General features: G+C 44.0%; 2 protein-coding genes across 2 annotated transcripts; one reads left to right on the plus strand and one right to left on the minus strand.

The window, feature by feature from the left end:
- Positions 1 to 1814: 1814 nt before the first annotated feature.
- On the plus strand, positions 1815 to 9037 carry LRRC34 (leucine rich repeat containing 34; the record flags this gene model as incomplete). The annotated part of the gene is made up of 10 exons (XM_084212145.1): positions 1815 to 1930; positions 2793 to 2914; positions 3072 to 3136; positions 3848 to 3931; positions 4931 to 5059; positions 6274 to 6369; positions 6981 to 7135; positions 7224 to 7379; positions 8437 to 8563; positions 8834 to 9037. The coding sequence occupies 10 exons, from the start codon at positions 1815 to 1817 to the stop codon at positions 9035 to 9037; spliced, it is 1254 nt and encodes a 417-aa protein (XP_084068271.1).
- A 2459-nt stretch (positions 9038 to 11496) lies between these two features.
- On the minus strand, positions 11497 to 23215 carry MYNN (myoneurin). The gene is made up of 8 exons (XM_084212008.1): positions 23126 to 23215; positions 22252 to 22547; positions 19814 to 20619; positions 18567 to 18726; positions 17266 to 17444; positions 16831 to 16914; positions 16329 to 16415; positions 11497 to 15180 (listed from the first exon to the last, which is right to left on the minus strand). The coding sequence occupies exons 2-8, from the start codon at positions 22515 to 22517 to the stop codon at positions 14912 to 14914; spliced, it is 1851 nt and encodes a 616-aa protein (XP_084068134.1). The 5' UTR covers positions 22518 to 22547; positions 23126 to 23215; the 3' UTR covers positions 11497 to 14911.
- Between the last annotated feature and the right edge of the window lie 1340 nt (positions 23216 to 24555).

The raw sequence follows: 24555 nt of genomic DNA on the forward strand, positions 1-24555 counted from the left end.
ATATTCTGCTCATTAATGTCACATTATACCTCACAGTATGGTGGAAATTTTGGCAAAGACATCTATGTTGTTTCCTGTGCTGGAAAGATTTCTTATGGGTTTAATTTTATTTCTTAGCAGAAGCATTAGTCTGCTTCTTCATTTCTTTTGTATGCACAGTGCAGCAGAGAGCAATTTAAATTAATGAAATCTGAAAGTGAGTCTTTTGCATAAATTACTACTTCTGTAAATGTAACCTTCAAGAAGAAAACTGCACCAGTGAAAAAAAGATCCTTGGGAAAAAAGCATTGTATTAAATGAAAAGGAAAGTGTATTCTGAGGCCCAAAAGAAGTATGTCTATGAATACTCTTACACTTACCATAGCACAAGGGTGCATAATTGTTCATTATCAAATGAACAGTAAATGTTCACGGAGTTAAAGACATTAACAATATCTCATCCACTTTTAAATTGCCCTTTGTGCTCACTTTGTGACATATTGATTCTGTGCAAAAGCAGCTCTTATTTTTCCCAGTTTACACAGGGATGAAAAAGATGCAAAAAACTGCAGCAGTCCCTCCAGTCAGGATTCCATCTTTATAATTCAACACAAAGGTCAGTGTTTCCATGTTCTTGCTTTTTTCTCCCTAAATACTGAGATGCCAGCAATAATGAACAACGCAGGCTCAGGCATGTACCACTGCAATGTCCCTTCTCACTATGGTAGGGAAAAGTGACACTTGGTTGTAATGGAGAACTTGGATTGTGCAAAAGGGAGGTATCAATAAAATATAAAGTAAAACAGAGGAACAAATACATTTTTCATAGTGCACATTCCTTTAGGAGTAGCATCAAAGCGTTTTTCACTCAGATCTAGCATCCTAACACTGATTAACCTGATGGAGGATGCAGGTGCAGTGTATAACGTGGTGTTCCTCACATAAACACGGGAAAGGGAAGGCCAGCAGCAGAGCTGGGGTGGGATCTCCTCCAGGCTGTCCAGACAGTCTGAGCGCCCCAGTGTCAGGGAGATTCTTCAAACCTGGGGGAAGTTTGTGCAGGAGATTACGAGACAGACCCAGCACAGACAGCTCCTGGCGCTGCTGCGGTGCAGGAAAATGGAGCCCACCCCCTCCTGCCCAGGAGAGCAGCGGTGAAATCACCAGAGGGATTTATTTGCTGGAAAGGGTTAGCACAGGAATGTTTAAAGGAGCAGCTGATCCGTGTAACCATGGACAGCTTTGCAAAGGCTCCTCGGAGACCAATTCCGTGCCCCGGTCTGAGCAGCACCGGGGGCTCAGCCTCGCACAGGGGAGGGACCCCGGGGGACTCCTGGCAACTCCTGCCCGCTGCCTCCTCCTGCCGGCCCGGGACACCCGCCCTGGGAACGGGCTCCGTTACCGAGCTCAGCTCGGAGCAGCCTGGTTACCGAACTCACTGCGGGCCGGTCACCGAGGCTGAACCGGGGACAGGGGAGAGGTGGGCACGGCTCAGGTAAGGCCTGCGGGTCTCAGGGATCACCTCTCTGTTAGCTTAGCTACTTTTATCTCTGAGTTTATTACAGAATATACTGAGCTGGAAGAAGAATAATCAAGTTAAACTCTGAAGTGAATGGCCTGCCTTGGTATAATTAATTAGCATGGTGCTCTAACCAACTACAGCACATCGAAAACGCACCCACCGTTTTCCTCATGCCTTTGCTGTATCTGTTACTCCAAACCACAAGCTGTAACCCACTCCAGACCGAGCCCATTTGTATTGCTTTGCAGATCCCTCCTGGTTGCTAGGTTGCCAAAATGATACAATAACGCTTGGTTTTGTTTTCCAGCAGGTCATGTCGGTTCTTCCAGATCTTCACCTGCATTATATGCAGGCCTGTCAAAATTTGAGCCAGCCTGAAAACCCCTTCATTGCTCGTGTGCTTCAAGAAGCTGATAAAAATGCTGAAATGTAAGAAAATAACAAACGGGGTGTTTCAGATGCTTCTGAAAACCTTAAACGGGGTAGCAATATGAGGAATTGAAAAATGACAAAGTTCATGCAGTTTCAGGCTTAAACACAAATCAAATTTAACATTTACTGATGAAGTTCTGGTTTGACTCATCTTGACATCATCTTGGCAGAAGTTTGTAGCTATATATCCTTTCTGGGCAGCCTTACAAGCAGTGAAATCAAAAAAAGTGAAAAATGTACAGGAAGGTGCCTTTCTGTCCCCTAAAGAAGCCAAACCCAGTGTTTAGTCATCCTAACTCCCTTCTTTGTGTCTCACTCCTGTTTAAAAAGCCTCAGCTGCATTCAGTTACCTTGCAGCTGGTCATGCTTCCCTGAGTTGTCTCTGAATCTTGCCAAGTTATTAACCACCTAAATTCTCTCTCATTAAGGGTCTGGGTATTGTTTTTTCTCATGGACGGTGCTGGGATCAAAGTTAATTGTCCTTTTTGGGGAAAAAACTGAGAAAATGAAATGGTTTGTGTCAGGTTTTCATCCCGAGGGCAGGATAAAGTAAATAAAGGAAAGAGGGCAAGTAAAAAGATGATGAGGTAACCTCTGAGATAATCTTTATTTCCATCTGCCTTCCCCTATCTTGGTTATTTCTGCTTTCGGTGCTGAGCAATGCCTTCAGAAAGGGCAGTGCTGAGGTACTGCCTGACACATCGCCTGTGGTGGTGTTACCAAAGCAGAGGCAGCAGATAACCCTGTGCAAGAGCTCCAGGGAGGGCAGGCACAGGCACACCTCTGATCTGGAGAGAGAATTCACTTGTCTCTATCATTTTACTTCTCCTCATGTGCTTACATTTTTTTGTTACTGCAGAAGTACAAAAGGAATCACATTAAAATTAGCTGGAAATAATCATCTGGTGCCTGTGCCAAGAGTTACAGATGATGATCTTGGAGTTCTTGTCTCTGTCTTAGGCCAAGCTGCCTTTGTCACAGGTAAGGTTTATTCCCTGTGTTTGACATTGCTGTGCTAATACAAGAAAATGTGATCCATCTTGATTTCAGCCTTAGTTCATTTTTGTTTCTTTTTGTTCATAGATCAGTCCAATGTAGATATACATCTGTCACGTTCCTTATTCTTCATCTTTTTCAGGTTTGGATCTTGCCTATAATTTATTGACTGATGCTGGAGCAAAGACCATGGCAACATTCCTTCAGGTGCCAAGAGATGTTTATCTTTCAGCAACTTGTAATTTATTTGTCTATAGTAATATTTATACTGGGGACAACAATGAGCTGGTTTGGCAAAATTCCAATAACTTTGACTATCACTAGAAATTCAGATTGTATTTTCTGTGGAGATTTTTAATTTCTGGGAGAAGGCCTTTGGATATTTGGCTGTGGTGTCCTGAGAAAGGAATGATGGAATAAACTATGAGGCTTTTAGTTCAGTTCAACAAAGGGGGTAATGGCTGTGCCAGTGCCTTTGTTTCAGCTATTTTATAATCTCTCTTACTCTTTTTATAGGCCTAAACATAGGGAATTTTAATGCAGCCTTTTTGTCATTGTAAGCACTGGGATACATGTGGAAAAGAGTGAGCTGTCACCCTGTGCCCATGTTCCTAGAATTTGAGGGGCACTGTTAGGTTCACAAAATGCCTGAATTTGTGCATCTGATCTTGGCCACCTGCCTCGTGCACAGAGTTCCTGGGTGGTTCCTCAGGCCCCATGAGAGCCCTCCCATGACAGATTTTATGCCTTGCCCTCATCACCTGACATAACCTGGCATTCTTTAACTACTTCTCCAACTCATGAACTGCCTGAAATGCTGCAAAGGGCAGAGTTATGTATGTGTATCTCCTTTTTGGAAACTATGTCTGTGTTTCGGGAAAAAAGCTCTCATTGCTTCCTGCTTTGTTTGCTCCCAAGGAAAACACCACTCTGCAGTATCTGAACCTGATGTTCAATGACATTGGCACAAGTGGGGCAGAGCTGATAGCAGGAGCACTCCATGTGAGTATTTGCCTGGGAGATTTAGGCAATGGCATCTCCTTTAATCTTTTTGCTTTTGATGACCAGTACTGGCTGTGCTGCCAACGTCAGAGCCGGCTGAAAGGAGCCTCTGTCTTTGCTCCATTCAGCATGTTGCTGTGTCACAGGGATTGCCTGGTTTCCCAAGGCACACTTCAGAAATCAGATTTCACACAAGAGAAAGTTGCACTGTGCTGCCATTAACAATTCATTATCTATAAAAAGACATGATTGTCTATAAAAAGCACAACTATTGCAGCTGGGTTTTTCTGTCAAAAATGCTATGCTGCAGGATATATAATGGCATCATTTTTTTTCCTTTTTTTTCCTCCAAAAATTAAATTAAATTTGCCTGTACTTTGACATCAATATTTGTCTTGATTCAAGATGTCTGAGACATGTTTTCAAAACTTTGCCTTACAGCAGTACCACAAACCCAAGTTTGTTATTTTTAATGTGGTTTCCCAAGGAAATGAGGCTTGCGTGTAAGATTTGTTGTGTTTGTGAAAGGAGACTCACATGAGCTCTTTCTTCCTCCTTCACAGTCTTTGAACCCTGAACTGATTTCAACTAAATTTGACAGGCTTCCAAAACACTAAGGCTGTGCACTAGATGTACAATGCTGGGCTCATACAAGGCTTACCCGATTTAAATTAGTATTAAGGCAATTTGCATTTCAGATGCCAATTTAGAAAGAAATATTTGCCTGGATTATTTTCATGAGTGTGATGAAACTCATGAACTTGGGAGAAACAGAAGTTTTCAAATAGAGGAGTTTTGCTTGCAGACTCTCATACTTGGGTGCCACTGAGGGGAACCTGAGCCAAGAGCTGAGCCAGTGTTATCACTTGGACACAATTCTTCTGGAAGGTTGTTTTGTCTCTGTGTGATAACCAGCAGAATTTACATTAAAAAACAGGACAGTGTTGTTTTCCAGGCCATCTTTAAGGAATATATAATTTTTTTTTAAATTTTATCTAGAGCAATCAAAGTCTTGTGCACCTAAGAATGACTGGAAACAAAATAGGAAACCAGGGTGAGATGTTTTTTGCTTCAATGCTAAAAATTAACTCAACCTTAAAGAAGTTGGATCTTGGAGACTGTGATTTGGTGAGTAACCCAGTAAAATTATCAGCAATAAGACATAAGTCTTTCAAGGGTATTACAAGGGTCCTGCAGTGCTTAATTAGGGGGAAATGCCATCTGTTGTCATTGATTTTGTGACAGCCAGAGGTAACAGAATGTATAATATTGCAATGTGTGCTTGGAAAAGCACATTGCATAAAGCACCTGTGAAGTCAGAACCGGGGATATTTTAGAGCCACCGTGTCTCTCTAGGAATTCAAGTGCTTGGCTTGCACATTTTCTGAGGATTTTTTCTGCTGTTCCTTTCTGTTGAGCTAAGTCCTGTATAATTCATTCTGAAGAATGGACTTCTCATTCCCTGGAGAATCTTTTCCTTCTAAAGTGAGCAATGCTGCAACCCCTGAAAGTCACTCATCCCATAGCTCTGCTGCTCCTCTCAGAGCTTGACCCATAAAGGACATAAGCACAGGAGAGCTGAATTGAGCAGAAAAGCACCTGATTTACTCTTGGACAATGTGGTTCCTCCTGGAGCTGGGCACTGAGACTTCCTATACTGTGCACAGGGAGACTCAGGAGGTTGTGAATTGCTTTTAAAAGCCTACATTTGTCTCCTGGAAATTCAGAATTTGCTTCTGAGCCAGAAGGGGAAATACCCCTTAGAAAGTGTGAAGGTGTTATGAATACATGAACAAGGGAAGTGTAGGCAGTGTAGGATTTATTCAAAAGCTTGGTAGGGAGTTGATAGAGTTGGTTTAAAATGAGGTGGCTTTGGGTACAGCCCAGCCTACTTGAAAAGTAGCATAAATATAAAATAGAGGGCAAATTAGAAGGATATTAAAAAAAAATCTAAATTTGCCTGATTCATACTAAATATGAATTCACTTGGTGGATAAATATTAGAGTAACACACATAAGCTGATTTTCTCTCATAAATCAGGGAAATCAAAATATAGGATCCATTGAATGGACAAGTATTTCTCAGATCCATTATTCTTCCTTTTTATTTTCTGAGTTGCCAAGTCATTTGTACTGCTTAGCCTAATTTCACTCTGCTATTCCACAGGCAGTTGGCATTGGTATTATCAGAAAATCTATTTTGTGTCTGTAAGCAGTTGCCTGCAGTAGTCCCATCTTTCTGCCTCCAGAGTAGATGAAGGCAGAAATAATAGTAATGGCAATTTGGTAGCTTGATCTATACTCTGAACATGTTTCTCTAAAGAGTTTATTTTCATTTCCAGGGCCTGCGGTGTCTGGTATCAACAGCCATGGCCCTGACTCAGAACAAATCACTCAAAGCCATAAACCTCAGTCGTCCTTTGCTATTCAGCCAACAGGTATGTGAGTGACTGTGGAGTCAGCTCAGAGAGAGGGGCATAAGTCAAGTCAGTACTGATGTATTTACGGACATTTTTTCTGAACTAAACAGGACAACTTTGAACAAACTTCCTTTGTCTTAGAGTGGCAGGACACATTTTTTTCCATAGAAGTCCTGTTTCTTTTGCATACAATTAACAGAATCTTTAAGGTTGGGAAAGATCTCCAAGATCAAGTAAAAACTTTACCAATTCATTCTTGTATTAAGTAATTAGCATCATTACAAAATACTTTCAAATGTTAGCAAAGGCTGACTCAGTTTTTTAAGAGAAATAGCAGGGAGGGAAACTGATTAGACATAATTAAATGTTGATATTTCACTGGTATTTGCAGGGATATAGACAGTACTGTAAAACTGCAAATATCTCTATAGTATTTTTCTTTTTTTTTTTCATTTTTAGCTTTATCATAACATGTTGTTTTGTGGTTATTTTTATACAACATACAGAATAGAATGATCAACACTACTGATGACCAGATCTTGCAGTTAGTTGCATAACTCCCTTTTACTGAGGCACAACTGTATCTTATCCTAAAGTCCAGCTTAATAAAACTGAGTGTATGTTTCCAGGAAGAGACCACAGTTCATATAGCTCAGATGCTGAGGAGTAATTCTTCTCTTGTGGAGCTACACTTGTGCAAGCATGAAATGAAAAACTTTGGTGTAGAGAGACTGTGTGATGGCCTATATGAAAACTCCAGCCTGAGATACCTTGACCTTAGCTGGTGAGAGTGATTAAACGTGGCACATTAGAACCTAATTTTCTTAGCAACTAAAAAAAAAAAAAAATTAAAATGTGCATCTCTCTTTCAGTAATAACATAAGCTGGGATGGTGCTAAAGTTTTGGGAGAGCTACTAAAAAAGAACCAAACCCTGGAGATCCTGGATCTTGATGCAAACCGAATAGAAGATGTTGGAATCATTTACCTGAGTGAGGCCTTGGCAACGCGGAACAGGACTCTGAAGGCGTAAGTACTTGCACAGCTCCCCCAGAGACTGCAGGTAAGAACCTGCACTTTGCACTGGCTGAAGTGCATCACAGCTCTGTGTCTTCATGTTGATCAAAACAGGAAAGTCGGGAAGTTCCAAATGTTTTGGACAATTTTTCCTTCTTGGGGAAAAAAAGCCTGTGAGAGATTGGGTGGGATTTCTTTACTAAGCATTGTGTCTGCTGCTGTGTGAGCTGCTACAAGACCTGTGAGACACCCTGGGGTGCTGGAGGTGAGCCCCAGGTGTGCTCAGAGCTCTCAAAGCTTTCACAGTCACTCTGAGAGGGTGAGGCAATTGATCTGTTCATTCTTTCTGCATCTTTGAAGCCCAGGTTCCGGTGGTGTGCCAATGAAAACAAGAGCTGCAGGCCTTCAGAATTTTGAGATAATCAGATTCCACGCTGGGATAAGGCACTATATTTGTTGGTTCTGATCTTCCAACACTTAAGAAAATCCTCTGTTTAAGTTCGCTTCCGGGTGAACCCAGAAGAGCTGTAATCTCTCCATCAGGGTGTCTTTTGCAGCCACGTTAAACCCCCGCCGGCAGGACATAAAAGCTGATCAAAGGTGTTACCTGAAGCCATTAGTTTTAAGTAGCAGACTGAGGAGGTGGCGGCTGTGAGGTGCCTCTGAAAGCCTCAGGTTCACTAATATAAAAATAACTGCCACTCCACAAAGATCAAAGCTTAGCCTGGACAAATGCCAAGGCTTGGGCTTCAAAGCAGACTAGAGATGAGACCTGGCCACCATGCAGCAAAGTCACTGACACTGAAGAACTCAGTAGTGAACAACCTGGCTGCAAGAGTCAGGAAAGTGCTTTGAGAAATAGAATAAGTCCAGAGGCCAGCTACCTTTGGCAACCTGAAAAGGATATTAGAGTAGGACTGGTTTTGATACAAATAAATAATTATATTATAAATAAAAAGTTCTGTCTATATATTATATATAACAATAAGACTATTTCATGGTTAAATTCTTATTTTTAACCAGGAGATGGGAATTCTATGGTTTGGCACACATTTTCTCTGTTTTCTAGGTTGTCCGTTGTAAGCAACAACATAACTGGCAAAGGACTTGTATCTCTTGCGCAGGCAATGCATTCCAACATGTCAGTTTCCCATATTTACATCTGGGGGAACAAAATTGATAGAAGCACCTCTGCGGTAAGTGTTTGGCTCTGAACTCATCCGAGAAGGCTGGGGTTTGATTGTTCTAATTTGTGTTTCTATCGTTGGGATGACTACAGCAATTAGCGAACAAGACATTTGATTTATCTGGGCTTTTTAATGTGGTTATAATATGGTGGTGCTGGGATGAGCTTCCCTGGAGATCAGCACTCTGAAAGGACGAAGTGCCATGTGCTGCCTTGCAGAGCCTTCACCGCAGTCCAAAGGAAGGACCACCTGTTAAATCTCCGGTTTCCTCCATTCCAGGCATTCGCGGAGCTGATCGCGGTGGAGCGCCTGCAGCCGGACTGCATGGACGTGGCTCCCTACAAGGTGGATGGGGAGATTGTCCTGGCAGAGCTGTCCCACGGGCTGGCCAAGCACCGCTACTGGAGCCCGCACTGCGCCGCCGTGGCCCCCGGCGCCGCCAACGCCAGCCTGGGAATCGTCGCTGTCTCGGAGTATTTGTGAGCGAGGCAGCACCCCGGGCACTCCCGGAGCCCTCCTGGGGCCCAAGCTTTCCCTGCCTGGTTTGTAGTAAAATAGGTTATACCAGTATCACACTTGCTGCATGTTGTTTCTTTTGGGTTTGAGTCTAGGAGGAATCTACACCTGCTTGAAATGGTAACAGAGAGAAAGTATCAAACAAATGATCTCAAAATTTCTTGCTAAATCATGCTCCACCTATTAAAAGTCTGTAACTATGAAAAGGTTTGTACCCAAAAGCAACACCCAGGACTGCTGTTGGGCAGCAGATCAGCTATCCTGCAGAGTCAGATTCCTGCTGAAGCTGAGAGCTTTGGGTAAATCCATTTGTTAGCACTGTTCTCCATGAACTCTTTCCTTTTCCTTAGCAATTGCAACCTTCTGATCTTCCAGTGGTGACTTTTTTTAAACCAAGGTAAGTGAACTTAAGCACTAAGCCATGGCCATGCTAGAACTTTAAGCTGTTGAACCCAGTTTGCTGGGATATATATAGAATTTTGATTAAATTGCAGCATGTACTTGTTTCTCATACTACAAATAGAAACCACCAGCAAATCTGATGCCATCATTTCTTCTCATCTCATGAAAACTGCCTAAAAACATTTGTATCATCGTAGCCCTGAGGCAATTCCTACACATGAGTAAGACAACACATGTATGTAATGGTAAACATTGTGTAATGATTTGGACAGACTTTGTGTACGTTTGGGAATCAATCTCTGTCCAAACAGGACAGCAGAGTTTTGCTCCAAGGCTTTCATGAATGCAATTCTCTGCCCCTCTAAATGCGCCTGTTAAATATTAGCATAAAGTACCAGAATGATCTGTGAGTGTATGTACAAGAGCAAAGGGAAGAATGTAAGAAAGTAATTTCAGTACAAATAGCTGGGAAACTGCTGCTGTTCTGACTCTGCATTATCACTGTGGTAGTGTCCAAGATATTTGGACACGTGTTCCCCAGCTGAAATGACCAGGGCAGTTGCAAGAGCTGATGAAGGTGGAGGTTTGTTGTTGTTTGGTTGGTTTTTGGTTGTTTTTTTTTTTCATTGCCCCACCCCCAAACACAAATTACTCAGGCTCTTGCTCCAAGAGCCCCTGGTATCCTCAGGGATAAGCCCAGAGCAGGAATGTTTGTTCTGGACACCTGCACAGGGCCCTCCCAGCCTGCAGTCACTGTGTTGAGCACAAAGTCCATACACCACCCTGTGAACACCCAGCTCTAGAGAGGAGCTTGTATTTTAAGTCTTGTTCAGCAGGCATGATGCAGCAACAAGAACTAAAGTTGGGGATACACCCAACATGATGGTTTGAGAAGAATCTGCTGTGACCAGATTTTTCCTAAATTCCTAAAATAATTCCAATTTCCTAAATTATGAAATAATTAGATAAGCCTGTGTTGGTACTTTTCGGAGTGCTGTTGCTCTGGATCATTGCAGGTGCCACTCTGATAGTGTCAGTACTGACACACTGGTGACAGAATTTCTCATTAAAACACCACTACAAGACTCAGGTATTTTTTTCCATGTATCTTTCTTTCCCTTGTCAGGTATATGAAGCTCAATCTAATTTCACTGCTCAAATTAAGTCTTAATTTACTTGTATGAATGACATCTGTTAATCTGAGGTGGTAACAGGTACCTAACTCTACCAACAGCAGTATTTTGGTTTTAATGATGTGATAAGATGGTAACAATATCACAGTCAAAATACATCAGGTAAAATGGCATCTAAAAGTGCTGCTGTATGTGTTTGAAGTATTTGCACTCTATCTGAACCCTTGTTTAACAGCAGCTTGTTCAGCCCATAAAGCCCTGTTCATTACTGACAATATCCATAAAAACAGCTCATGTCTTAGTTTTCTTTGATATTCCTTTGTAAGAAAGGGCTGCAGAGTAACTCCTACCAAATTCTGTATAAACAGCTTCCTGCAAACTAATTATTTGTGCAAACCCCTGTATTGCTTCAAGAGGCCCCTGCCAGAGACTTTTATTTCTCCCTTCCTCTGACCTTGAAATTCTTAGAAGATGTCTCTTGCGTTCTTTGGAATGATTGAATTTACTTGGGCTAGATTCTTTTTGCCATGTTCTTCTGAGTTATTCAAAGGCTAAAGCAAGCATAATCCTGCTCTGAAAACCATTTTTTCAGCTTTTAGACCTCACTGTACCTTGCTGAAAGGCAGCATTTTCCCCCCACTTTTAGAGGGGAGGCAAATGAAGGCAAGTGACTGATCCAGCAGGGCAGGGGTGCAGCAGAGATCCCCCAAATCCTACTGTGTGCTCCAGGGGCCCCCATGGTCCTTGTGCCAGGGTGGTGACAGGGGTTGTGTCTGATTTGTTCCCTCCTGCTTTTGTTGCTACCCCTTGCAGTTATAAACAGGAGACACAAGGTGAGGGAAAATTATAAAACAAGTTTATTAAAGTCTAACATAAAACACTTCAGGCTAAATATGTACAACTCCCTCCCTTCCCAGGGGATTATAAAATTGAGAGTTGAGGTATATACAAATAACAGAGGAAAAATTGTATATACATGGCAGATACTTTAAAAATAATTTAACAAAAAAAAAATCAGTTATTAGTCCTTATCTGAACTTAGTTCTGCAAGGCTTATTGAGCCTCTCTGGGATCACAGCCCTGAAATCCTTCATGTGGGACTTGACTGTACTTGAAAATTGCTTTGCAGCACATGATTTCAGAAAGTTTGTCATGCTTTGTGCCCACTTAGAGGCACTAATTTAGAAGTAAATGTGATATAAGGAGCTATTCTCACCTAAGTACTTCCAAACAGTCAATTTAGAGATTTAGAGATGCAGATAAGCTATTCAGGCAAAACTTGCACCAACTTCAGTGCAAAATTGACTGAAATAGCAGTGTGACAAAACATGTCATATTCTTTGTATTACTCTTCATAGAATTATTGAAATTCCTTCTTTTCTTTTGCAAGGACACAAGCCTAAAAAGATTCCATGCTCTCCCATATTAATCCCTTACAGAAATTACCAATACTGTTATAAACCTTGTACTTCAAAATGAACCCAGAACCCTTAAGCCTAGGACTTACATGTGCAGCTGATTTCCATGCATCTATTGGCAAAAGGTACAGGTGTAGGTTCAGACCTACAGCCTGAACACACCTACAAATATATATATATAGATATATATTTATATATATTTATTTAAAATCTATATTCTAGTAAATGAATACAGTTGGTAGAGTTCATACCTCAGCAGCTGAGATATCTTCATGAAAGATGAGGATAAAAATCAAGATTTTCAGATGGGGACTCAAGAGTGCAGGTCACTAAATTATTGCTCCAAGACAAAACTACAAGCCTCTGTATTCTATTAAGAAAGGTTAAAATTGTTGTCTTGTAAAAAATAATGAATATCTTCTTGTCTATAAAGAAAACTAAATGACTAATAAAGCAACTGTTACTGTTATAAGTATCTAAACAAATCCTGTATAAATCTAAGCACTGTATTTTTTAAAAAAGTCTGAAATCTAAGAATACAGTAATAAGCTATAATTTTAGAAATATAAAACCAGTCCAAACAAACACTGTTATGGAATGCATTTTCTATGTAGGAATGTAGTTATTGTTTAGGTTTCTCTCCTGAGCTATTCTCTCTCCTGGTCATTTATCCTGGATGCTTATCCTGAGCTGCTTTTCCTCAGGTAACAGCAGCATATCATTAGTTTGTCTTCCAAGGCTGTTTAAATATGCAAGTTATCAGTTGTACAGCGTTTTCTTTCTCAGTATTCATGACTAAACCTATGTCTATGCCAAGATTTCTGCTCTACTTTCAGAGAGAGGCAGCAAAGAGGAAGCTTAGTACAAGCTACACACAGTCAAGATCCCGATTTTGTGGTTCTTCAGTCTTAAAAGGCTGAAGAATCCCTCAGGGGCTACACCAACAACAGAAGCTGAAAGAGACAAGAGGGGAGACAAGGAAATGCCAAAAATAAAATACCAGAGAACTTTATCCTTTGTCTTTTGCCAGCATTATGAACATCAGCTGTTCATAAGTGCTGTGGGACAGACAAGCAGGGAAATTAAAGGCCCTGCAATAACTATCTCCAATGGGGACAGTGTGAGAGATTCCTGCATTAGGGATGTTCCTGTTGAACATGGCTGTACTCCTGCTGGCCATGGAAGGCTTCAACAGCAAATCTACCATATATTAAAGCATAAAATGTGACCAAGCAGCAGGTTATAGACATGCCCCATACTAAAATGATCAATATTAAGCAGCAAAAGGTCTACTACTTTACAAATACAAACATGGAGGAAGAGAAAAAAAGAATTACAGTCACACTCAGGAGTCAAGGGACAATTTTCAGACTCTTTAAATGAAATCCTTCAAGAAATTTTTCACAAGTCTGTTTAATTAAGGTGCAGATTAATTATTACTCCACGTAGAATGGAATCAATTCAGAGGTATCTTCTATGCTCTTCTATCAGCGTCTGGACAAAGGCATCGGTGGAAATAAATGCTAGCACCAAGTAAATAACCAACAAAGGACAGCTTTAAATGCATTGTTGGTACAGTATCATGACTGTTTCATTACTGTTTGATGATTACATAAATAATGCTTACAACTGTTAATGGCACAAACTGGCAAAATGGAGTAGAAAAGTACTTCTACTGTCACCTAGTCTTTTATGACCCTACCAAGACATTAAAATGTTGCTTTTTAAATATGTCTGTTGCTAGTAATAAAGCCTGTCTTTACCTGGGCCTTGCTAGGTACCAGTTTTGTGCAGTTACTGTGGGCAAGTGACATGAGAGGTAAAACAATACATAAAACTTTAATTAAAACAAATCAGTCAAACTCTAACAAAACCTTTCCTGGAAGAATATCAATCTGCTCTGTCGTATTATTCTTCAATGCCTCCTCATGTAGTGTTCACTTATTATTTTCACAGTGAAGGGTAGGATTTATCTCCTCTTTTGTACCTCCTGTCTAGCACAAGAAGCAGAACTACAGCAAAAAAAAAAAAAACAAACGGATTATCAAGCTCTGATTCATGCCTCACTAATTAACTCACTGCATCTTTTCACCTCATCTACAACATGCATGTCCCAGTTCTCCTTTTGTTGCTGTTTGTGCCAAACCCATGGTGTGTTAAGGATGTAAAAAATAAATCTGGGACAAGATACAACAATGTTGGATTCGCTTCAAATAAACAAACAAACAAAGGCAATTTGTTGGAAAGAAGACCCAGGAGTATCCATGCCATTAGGATCCTCCCACTTGCCACATTTCAGACAAAAATTAACCCTCCTTTACTTTTCTTGTCAGGAAAATACACCCAAACCTTTCCCTCTGGTCAGGCTCCACCTGAAGATGGCACTTCTGGCAGCCAGAAGCAAATCTATGCAAGGACCTCAGCAGAGCACTGACCTGCCTTCACCATGGACCATTCTAGCACCTTGCAGTGCAGGCTTACTATTACATCCAAATTATGGTTTCTCCCTACACTCTGGGTTAATCTTCCTAAACTATCAACTATGGCTTTAAATATCTGTTCTCAAATGACACTGTGACACATCAAATCAGCAGGAACATGGGAAGAGAACTCCAAAGTACATTAATATATGTAACAGAGAATTCTTAAGGCAGGTGTGTTGCCGGAATCATCTCCTGAAAATCAGTGTTAATCACAAATAGAAATCTGATTGTAGATTAGCACAATCCAGCACTGCACAATGGAAATGCCTTACAGGTGTCTTTACACAGAGGAAAACAAAGCACATGTCCAATTCAGAGAGCATGACTGGTTGTTTGATTATGTTCATCCTACCAAACATTTCCAAGTTCACTACCAAACTACCTGGATGGCTCTGCACTGCTCTGTCAGTACAACTGCTGCAGGAAAATGAACTGAGGTTCTGAATATCCTGTCACAGCAGATCTCAGTAATGTTTCTGATGAAGGGGACTGGCTCCCTGTCACGGGGAGCAGCATCTGATGGTCTTCAGTCCCAATGGGGAGAGGAAGTGCTAAAGACATCTCAGAGGGTTTCACATCTATGGACTCTGATAAAGGACTTTTCTGACTCTGAATGGATTCTTGTTCGTTGAAAGAATTATCAAGTGCAGTAGAATCAGGAGAAGTTTCAGGTCCTGTGGAAATAACAACAAAAAAAAACCCAGAAAGAAATGTACAAAAGCTCGTGCAGAGGTTCTGTGAATTCCCTTTCCAATGACTGTCACAGCCAACAGCTGGTGTGTCACAGGCTGCCTGGGCAGCTGGGATATTGGTGCTTCCATGTGCTGCAAAGCCAGGCCAGCTGTAATTACAGCATAAGCACTGGGAATCACATCTGCTGCTGCTTGTAGTGTGACAACTGGAAGGATGATGCATTCCAACCTCATCACTACTTGGCATGATACAGAGATAACAAACCCTTAACATCACAGTGAACAAAGTATCTCTGGAAAAAATGTAATCATGGAAGTTTCCTTGAGATTTTCCACCCCAGAAAGTCTCTGAACCAGAGCCACATCCAAGCATTCTCCTTTAACTGAAACAGCAGTGTACAAAGTATCATTTGTCTGTAAGCTTCTTTGGAAGACAACATTTTTTAACTCATTCCAGCTGGATACATTACAGATTTTATCCAGTCACTTGAAAAATTACCTTCTACTCCTAATTGAAACCCTGTTAGTGGGTTCCTTGCTGCCTTCCTGCTGGAATGCAGCCAGCCACTGCTCCTGGATGGCTCTGTGACTAAGCCATATCAGATATCTGACCCTTCCTCTACCATAGCATGCTTTAAAGTCTGTTATTCCAGGGCTGAGGCACTCCTGGCTGCCTGCTGTCTCTCCACAAGAGCCGGCCTGCCTTGGCAGCTCTCCCAGATCACCCCTCCAGCTCTGCCAGGCCCTCTCCACACTCAGTGCTGCCCTGCCCTCAGCACTGGCTTCCTGCTGCACTGGGACTTTCCTAAATTCCAACCTGTCTCTGCACATGGATCATTTTCTCACCCTCTCCCTCCCAGTGCAGATGTACACAGACACCACTTATTCCCTCTTCCATATGACACAGGCAAGGCATTTATGGTCAATACACAAGGATGGACAGAGGACAAGGAGTTTGGAGCCAGTGCTGAACAAGGCTGGATACAGATGCTTTTGCCCCTAAAAACAACTACTAGCCAAAACTCTTTTGTTTTCTAACTTTAGCCCTGGAGGAGCAAAAATATTTATTTAGCATGGAAGACAAAAGAGCTGATGTGGTTTCTTAACCTTTCTTTGCACAAGGAACTCACCTGTGTGAACTTTTGTTTTGTGCTTCTTAAGATTTTTTATATCTGTGTAGGAATTTCCACACATTTCACAGATAAATGGTCTTTCACCTGAAAAAAATTGGTTTGGCAGTGAGAACAATCTTGATGTTGAAAAAAAATACAGTTAGAGACATAGGATAACAGATTTCAATGTTCTACTTTGAAATACAACTTAGTAACTATTACTTTGTGTCTATATTAAAATAAAATAATTTCCAGAATAATAGTTTAAAAGTAAGAGGACACAAACATTTTAAGTAAAGCCTTGACCATACATCAACACCTATGCTGTGGCACAGCTACTACTCTGAAGGCTATTTAAAAAATTAATGAATATTTTCTTTACATTATGTTAACCCAGAGATACATAAATTAAGAAACTGTTCTACTTTCAAATACAGACCAATACAGTGTATTTTAAAGGCAAAAGTGTAAAAGCGGATTATAATTTATGGTGCAGGAAGCAGCTTGTCTGAAAACTGACCTGTATGGGACCGAAAATGTTTATTGAGCTCTCCAGAGGAAATAAAACTCTTTTCACAAATGCCACAGATATATGGCTTCTCTCCTAAAGGAAACACAAGCACGTTGTTATTTCAATACTGTCATGGTTTGACCCCTGTGTTGTCAGAGGCGTATCCAAGTCTTCAGTGGCCACACCAGGTGCCAATATTCAAATGTGAGCACTGATTGGTTTGACCACAACCTCCCAAAAAACTCACTTCCTTATCAACCTAGGACAAATACATAAACCAGAACACACATCAAGAACAAAACGAAACGAAACAGAGATAATGTCTCACAAAGCGCTCCCAAAACTGGAATCAGAGGAAAAATGACATGAGGAAGGAGCTGGAGGACAATGCCAAGGTGGATTTCTGGCTCGTGCCCCTCCCCAGGAGCCGGCGGTGCCCTGTACCTGTGTGTTTGCGGGAGTGAGTGATGAGCGAGCTGGACACGGCGAAGGCTTTGCCGCAGCTGTCACACACGTAGGGCTTCTCGCCGGTGTGCCGCCGCACGTGGTACGTCAGCGTGCTGGCCTGGGCGAAGCGCTGCCCGCAGCGGTCACACACGTACGGCTTCTCCCCGCTGTGCTTCCTGCAACAACACGGCCCCTGAGTGAAAATGCTCACGGGTGTTAAAGTGGAAGGTGCTGCTGCCCATCTCTCGTCCCCAGCAAGCCTCTCCTGTCGAAAGGCAAGCTGAGTTAACATTCAGGCAATGCAGTCAAACCTCCACTCAACACTCACCGCAGCCGGCTCAGCTAGAGGCAGGAAAGGCTCTTTTGCAAGGGTTTCCTCCAGCAGAGTAACACTGTCACCGAAGGACAAACCCAGAGAAAGAGGAAAACCATGGGCAGCAGGCAGCTTATAAAGGGGAAGGGGTGGGGAGCAGGGCTGAGGGCTGGGCAGAGGGGCCTGGCCACCAGGAGTAGGGAGCGGCCACCAGGGGTACCAAGCCAGTGACAGGGGTAGGAGAAACTCAAGGAAGTTGAGACACCAAGTCCATGGGGAGACTGTTTTTCCCTTTGGGAGGGATGACTCTATGGTAAGCAGTTGATGTTTCCAGGGCTGAGGACTTGTGGATTGACCAAGGGGGGAGAGATCATGGGATGCTACACATGAGCAGCACCCGGCCTGAGGGTCAGCCACGGGAAGGGCTCTGTCCCCTGCTCCTCCTGCCACCACTCCGGGGTACGGCAAACAGGCGACAACTGAGCTTGGCGTGAACACACAGGTCCTGGGAGCAGAACTCACAGCACAACCGTGGTTCCCACAGCAGCCGAACTAAACCAAGGCCCTGCTCAGGTGACATGCACCACAGGAACTCAGCATGCTTGGCACTTCAGGGTGCTGAAATCTAAGATGCTGATTCCTAACATAGGAATATCATTCCTGCTACTGCCAAAACCGCCGAAAGCCCCACGCAGATGGCAGTGAGAACTTCTCTCACTTCCCACCACAGAACTCTCTCCTCTCTGGTGCTACAAGTAGTTTAAAAGAAGGATACCAGACTCAGGCTGTACATTCATCCAGCACAAATCTCCTCCTTAATGAGCAAGTACACCCATACAATTATTCTGTTAGGCATTGTGAGAGAAGTCCCACAAGAAAAGAAGCAGAAATCACGTTCATTTGTAACTCTTACTCACACTGGAATAAATGTTTCTGTTTAAATAAACCCAAGGATAAGCACTTGCAGGATCTCACTTGTACCTACCTGGCATGGATCTTCAGGTTGCTCGAGGTTGCAAACTGCAGGTTGCAGACATCACATTTGTAAGGCTTCTCCTCTCCATGGTGCATCCGGCTGTGGAACACCAGCTGGCACTTCTGGGCAAAGCCTTTGTCACACAGTTCACACTTGTATGGCTTCTCCCCTGGTGAAAAACAACACCCTGGTGCTCTCTGTATTTACATAAGAAAGCTTTGCAATCCATGACCTGACCAAAGCTCAGGTGTCTGTTCTAATACTTCTTACAAATAACATCTTGGAAAATCCTGTAATCAGTCCACTGAAGTGGAACATGCTAGAACACAGAGGATAACAGGACTATTTTTTAACACATTATGTTTGGGGAAAAAAAAAAGTAATAATCTTTTTAATAGTGCCAGCTTCTCCACATTATTTTAAGAATGTTGCCACTTCAGATTCAGAATCGTTGCTGGTTATGTCTGTTCAACATTCTGAATATTTAAAATGAACAAATAATCAAGCTTTTTCTTGCTTGTCCAACAGCATACAAAGTACAGTCAGCATTCCTACCAGCACTGTCCCTGAATCCTGCAATCAAGCTCCACCTCATGTGTGAATCTTTGCTTAGACTCTGGCTGACAGAATTTGAAACGCTCTCCCTAGGTCACAGGAAGAACAAGGTGTTCTCCTGCAGCTGTTCCTCAACATCTACATTTTCACAGCTTCCTGGAAAAACTGTGACCTCTGCTCAGAGCTTTCCAACATACAGAACATATGGAAAGACAAGCACAGAACTTCCCAGGCTCCAGCAATTAGTTGTTCATCACCTCCTACCTTTTCTGAAGACCCTATGGGACAAGTTATAAGACTGAATTTTTTCCCCACTCTTGTTCTCAAACATATATTAAGTTTTGAAGTTTAAAAAAAAGCAACCAAAATTCTTGTATGAAGTACAGCTCACTTTTTATGCTCTACTGACAGTGGTTTTTTGGCAACTCCACTACTCTACAGAGCTAAAGGACAGCCAGCTCTCCTAAGTCTTTCCAGATATCAAGATGTTCAGACTAATAAAGTCCTGTCTACCTACTGAAACTATGATTTAATACTGAAAGATGCTGAAACATTTAATGTTTTTTGGGTCTACCCCTGCATGCACAGCAACAGCAGATGAAACTTCAAGAGGAAGAAGTCAGAATCTTTCTAGTCCTGCACTCTCAGGCTGTGTGTGATCCCAGGCCTCCACAGCCCATGAGACACGGCCAGTGGCTTACCTGTGTGAGTTCTTACATGTGTTTTCAACTGATTGCACTGGGTGAAGGCCTTCCCACAGAGCTGGCACACGTAGGGCTTCACCCCTTTGTGTATCCTCATGTGCCGACGGAGGCTGCTGGCTTCGGAGAACACCTTCCCACAGGTGTTGCACACCGGCTTGGCTTTGGAGAACTTCTGGTCCAGCTCCTCCCCCGAGCTCTCCAGCTGGTAAGTGCTCTTGTCACTGGCTATGTTGGACATGCAGTGCTCCTTCAGGGCACAGCTCTGCTGAGGCTTTCCCCGTTTCTGTTTGGCTGCCATGGTCTGGGCCAGGATATCCTGTGCCGCCAGCGTTTCGCTCTCCACCACCGCTGCCAGCTGCAGCTCCGAGTTATCACTGCCCTGGGCAGCCTGCTCTGTTATGTGGGTGGCCAGCTTATTTGCATCTAAAAACATCTCAAAGGATGTGTTCTCAGCCACCTCGTTCTGATAGTGTAGGGATTTATTCTCCGTGCTTTTTGGGGGGCTGAAATTCTTCTTTCGCTTTTTGGCTTGAGGAGATTTCTTTTCTAAAGCTGCTTTCTTTGCCTGGGATGGAACCAGCTCTGCAGCAGCAGCATCTTCCTTCTCCTCCCGATTGTTGTAATCTCGGAGAGTCAGGAGGCAGGTCTGCTGGTTCATTTCAACATTCCCAGTGATACTGGATGTCTCTGTGGAAGAGGGATTAGCAATAAAAGCAAAGTCCTCCATCTTGATCTTGCATTTAGTGACCACTTCTTCTACTTTGAGATAGTCGGCAGCCTGGTGAATCTCTTTAACATTCCAGCTGCAAGGAAACAAGACTAGGGTGAAACATTCCGGACAAAGTAAACATTTGTTCTGCACCAACTGTATCACAAACAGACACAGAGCTGCAGAAGAGTTATACTGTCAGAAAATGTAACTTTGAGAACACACAGCAACATTTAATTTCTCAGCGCTGTAGTGCCACAAGGCCCTAAAATGTCAGTTATTCCTGAACTGCAGGTCCGTGTCTAGTGGGGTCTGCAGATCCTCAAACTGGGAATTTTATTTTAGTTACATGCCTCTTGTAGAATTTTAAGTTAAAAGTCAACTTGTAAGGTGGTGAGGCCAGACATGGGCTTGTTGGTCCAAACAGCTCAGAAATAACAGCACGAAGGGATAAAACACTGGAAAATAAAATATATAAAACACCATTTCATAAAACTTCTGGCCAAGGTCTCAGGTAATTCACTAGCAGTGTATTCACCTCAGCACTTCCATGGCAGGTATTAATCTTGTTTTATAAAACGATTTGCAAACAGCCTTAATTCTGTATCAGCTGCACACAGAAACCAGGAATACCAAGGAAATCCTCATTTAAACCACTACACTCTATTTTTCAGTTCCTGCCACACATGCCTTGATGGTTTAGGAAAAAATGATCTGGAAAAGGTGGCAACATGTACCATGAGTGCATTTATGGATTTACAGCACTTAAAAGAGAGATTTGTGGTAAACAACCTCATTCTAACAATAATAAACAACTTGCCACAATTACTCCCCATATGAGTACAACTGTTTCAGTATCTTGTACTATGTGAGTGCAAGATGGACAGATGGACATCAAGAACCCTGCACAGTTCTGCTCATATGTAACTGGCAAAGCACGAATCACCAACTCCAGCTCTGCTGCTGTTAATGCCTGTAGCTAATTAAAAAAACCACCCTGGATCTGTGTACTTAAATTATTGAGTGTGAGTTTCCACTCTTCAGAAATGAAAAGTTTTTAAGGCTGCATTTGACATCAGACACTCAGAAAGAAGTAAAAATCATGGGCTTGGTACTTTTATATAGCCACACTTCCCTCATGAGAGATAAATCTCTTTTGCTGAGAAAAAGGCACTGCAAAGAAAAAACCATCCTCGCTGTGTGTGAAGCAGCACAACAGGCACAAAATCAATGTAGTAGTGAGGGGAAACACTTTTTCTGTGACTCCTCTTGGGCAATGTAATATAAAATTTTAAGTAAGAGATCATGCAAATTTTAACAAGTGTGACTCTTCAAACTGTGCCTATCCTCATCCATCCCTCAGACTTAGATCTCTATCACATTCACAGCTCCTGTGCGTTTTTGAAAAAAAGGACTACTATAATTCACCCACAAACACACACTTGTCCTTCCCTCTCCTGGTAATCATGCAGGATGTTTAACCTCCCCCAAAGCAGACAGAAACAGCAGGAGACTGAGACTATCACTCAGTGAAATATCAGACAATACACCTTTATTTTGGCACTCACATGTCATGGGGTATTTTAAAGCATACAAACAGGTGAACTTCAAGTTGTTAATATTCATCACATCCACTGCTATTTCCTTCTCCAGACCTTATTACAAAAAATCCAATTCTGCCTTACCACAAAGTTTATTTCCCTATTCCCCTTTAATAGCATGTTACCTGTCAAGGTTTAAGTTTCCTGTGTAAATAAATTCCAGGAGCTTTTGGAATCCATCAGCTTTCACTTGAGTCTGATCCAAGACAACGTTGTTGTCCGATGCGTCTCTGTAAAAGGCCCCGAAATACTCGCTGAAGGAGGCAAGCACATTCCTGTGTGCTTTGAACTGGAATTCCCCGATGACCACGGTGCAGTCGCAGAGGAATCCGGCCTCTCGCTGCTTGTTCAGCCTCTCCAGCAGGTGCTCACAGTGATGGGAATACTGCATCTTGAGAACGCGCTGCAGACACTTTCTGATCTGCGAAAGCAAAAGAAAAAAAAAAAGAATAAATTTATATGCAAGATTTCACCTTTCTTACCCCTTAACAGAGTCAGTGTCCGGACCTGCCCGTGCTCACTCAGGACAGCCTGGCAGCAGCAAGGGACAGCGAGCTGGTGGCTGCTGCTCGACCCGGGGCGCTGCGGTTCCAGCGGGGAGCGCGGGGGCGCGGGCAGAGCCCGTGTGCTCCCGGCCCCCCCGGGATTAGCCCGGCTAAGCCCGGTTCTTGTCACACCGTGTCACACCCGGGCCCCGGGGAGCGGCCCGCGCCTCGGACCGGCCAGCGCTCAGTCCGCGGGGCGGCCGCTCCCGGGCAGCGGCCCCGGGGTTCCGGAGCGGTCCCCGCTCGGTGCCGGCGCGGCCCCCGGGCCCGGGGTTTGGGCCGCCTCGGCAGCGGACGGGACGCGGGACCCGCAACCCCGCGGTGCCCCCGGCCCGGCCCCGCAGTCGGACCAGACGGAGCCCGCAGTGCCCTCTCCGGCTCGCCCGGCCCGACCCGCTGCCTCCCGTTCCCCCGCGCCCCCCGGCCCGGCCCGAGCGCTGCGGCCCCCGCGCACCTGCGGAGCGGAGAGAGGGCTGAGCGCTGCGCTCAGGCCGCCATGTCCCGCTGACGCCGCCGCCGCTTCCGGGACGCGAGTTCCGGCCTCCGCACCGGGGGCGGCTGGCGAATTTGCGGGAAAAAAACGGGTTTAATATTCCTGCCAGGCCGCGCCGCGGCTTTAATAAAACAGCGCTGGCAGAGAGGTCGGGAAGCCGAGAGCAGTACTGCGGTCCGGCAGGAGGGGAGGGAGGAAAAAAAATGCCACTTCGGCTGGTGTTTCCGCCCGGTTTCGAACCGGGGACCTTTCGCGTGTTAGGCGAACGTGATAACCACTACACTACGGAAACGCCGCTGGTGGAGGTTTTTTCCAGTTAGACCCCTAATGGCATCACACCCCGCCCGTCCCCCGCTGACCCCTCCCGTCTGTCCCCGCTGTCCCCTCCCCGCAGCGCTCAGTCGGGACCTGCACCCCACGGACCCCGCCACACGTCCCCGGACCCGCAGCCTCCCCCTGCCTCCTGTCCGCCCGCAGCGCCGGCAGGTCACCCCAGTGCGGGTCTCTCCCGGTGTGCCAGGCGCTCCCCACGCACACCAGGAGTGACAGCGTCGGTGGGAACCAGACATTTCAAGGGGAAGGGAATGTTTGGCACTGTTGGCAGGGCCTGACGGTGATGAACCAGCGGACGGGAGAGCTGGGAACTGGGCACGGAGCGTGTGACACCCGGCAGTCTGCTCCGCAGGCCTCTCGCTGGATCTGGAGAATGGGGAAGTGACTAATCCTCCTGGATTTTCTAGTGCACCAGGAACTGAAATAACAGCAGAAGCTACAGAAGGGAATGTGGTTTTGCTACTTTTTGCAGAGGTTAACATAAGCCAAACTCCAGCTGGCGGAAAGATGCATGCTATGACCTTCTCCAAGGAGCTGAAGTTGCCTGGATTGTGAACCGGTGAAATGCATTCCCAGTATTTCTTTCAAAACAAAACACACAATTGAAGTGTACACATTCCAAATATCATTTACCTGGGACATTCCCAATATACCTTGACCAAAGATATTGATGAGAGGCCAGAGATGCTGTTGTTGCCATGGAGACTGGGGTGGAAAAGTGCTTGTCCAATACCACTGCATTTTGTTTGATTCCTGTACTTATCCAGAAAAGTGTGGGACTGTCCCATCCTGGGGAAATGGGGGGCTGTGGGGAAGAAATGGCAGAGCTGTCCCCTGAGCAGGCTGCCGTGCCTGCTCTGTGTGTCAGCCCAGCTGTGCCCCCACTCTGTATCCAGGTCTCAGCACAGGCTGTGTGCCAGACTCCAGTCAAGGTGTCACCCACAGTGACACCAATCCCTGAAGGCTGCTGCTTTGCCCCTGGTATTTTCCAGTTTTTGGACAGCTGTGAGCTCTCAGATCATGTAACATGGATTCTGAAAGTGGCACTTCACAAGTCA

Source organism: Fringilla coelebs (assembly GCF_963513975.1).
Source record: "Fringilla coelebs genome assembly, chromosome: 10".
In the NCBI taxonomy this organism is placed as follows: domain Eukaryota; kingdom Metazoa; phylum Chordata; class Aves; order Passeriformes; family Fringillidae; genus Fringilla; species Fringilla coelebs.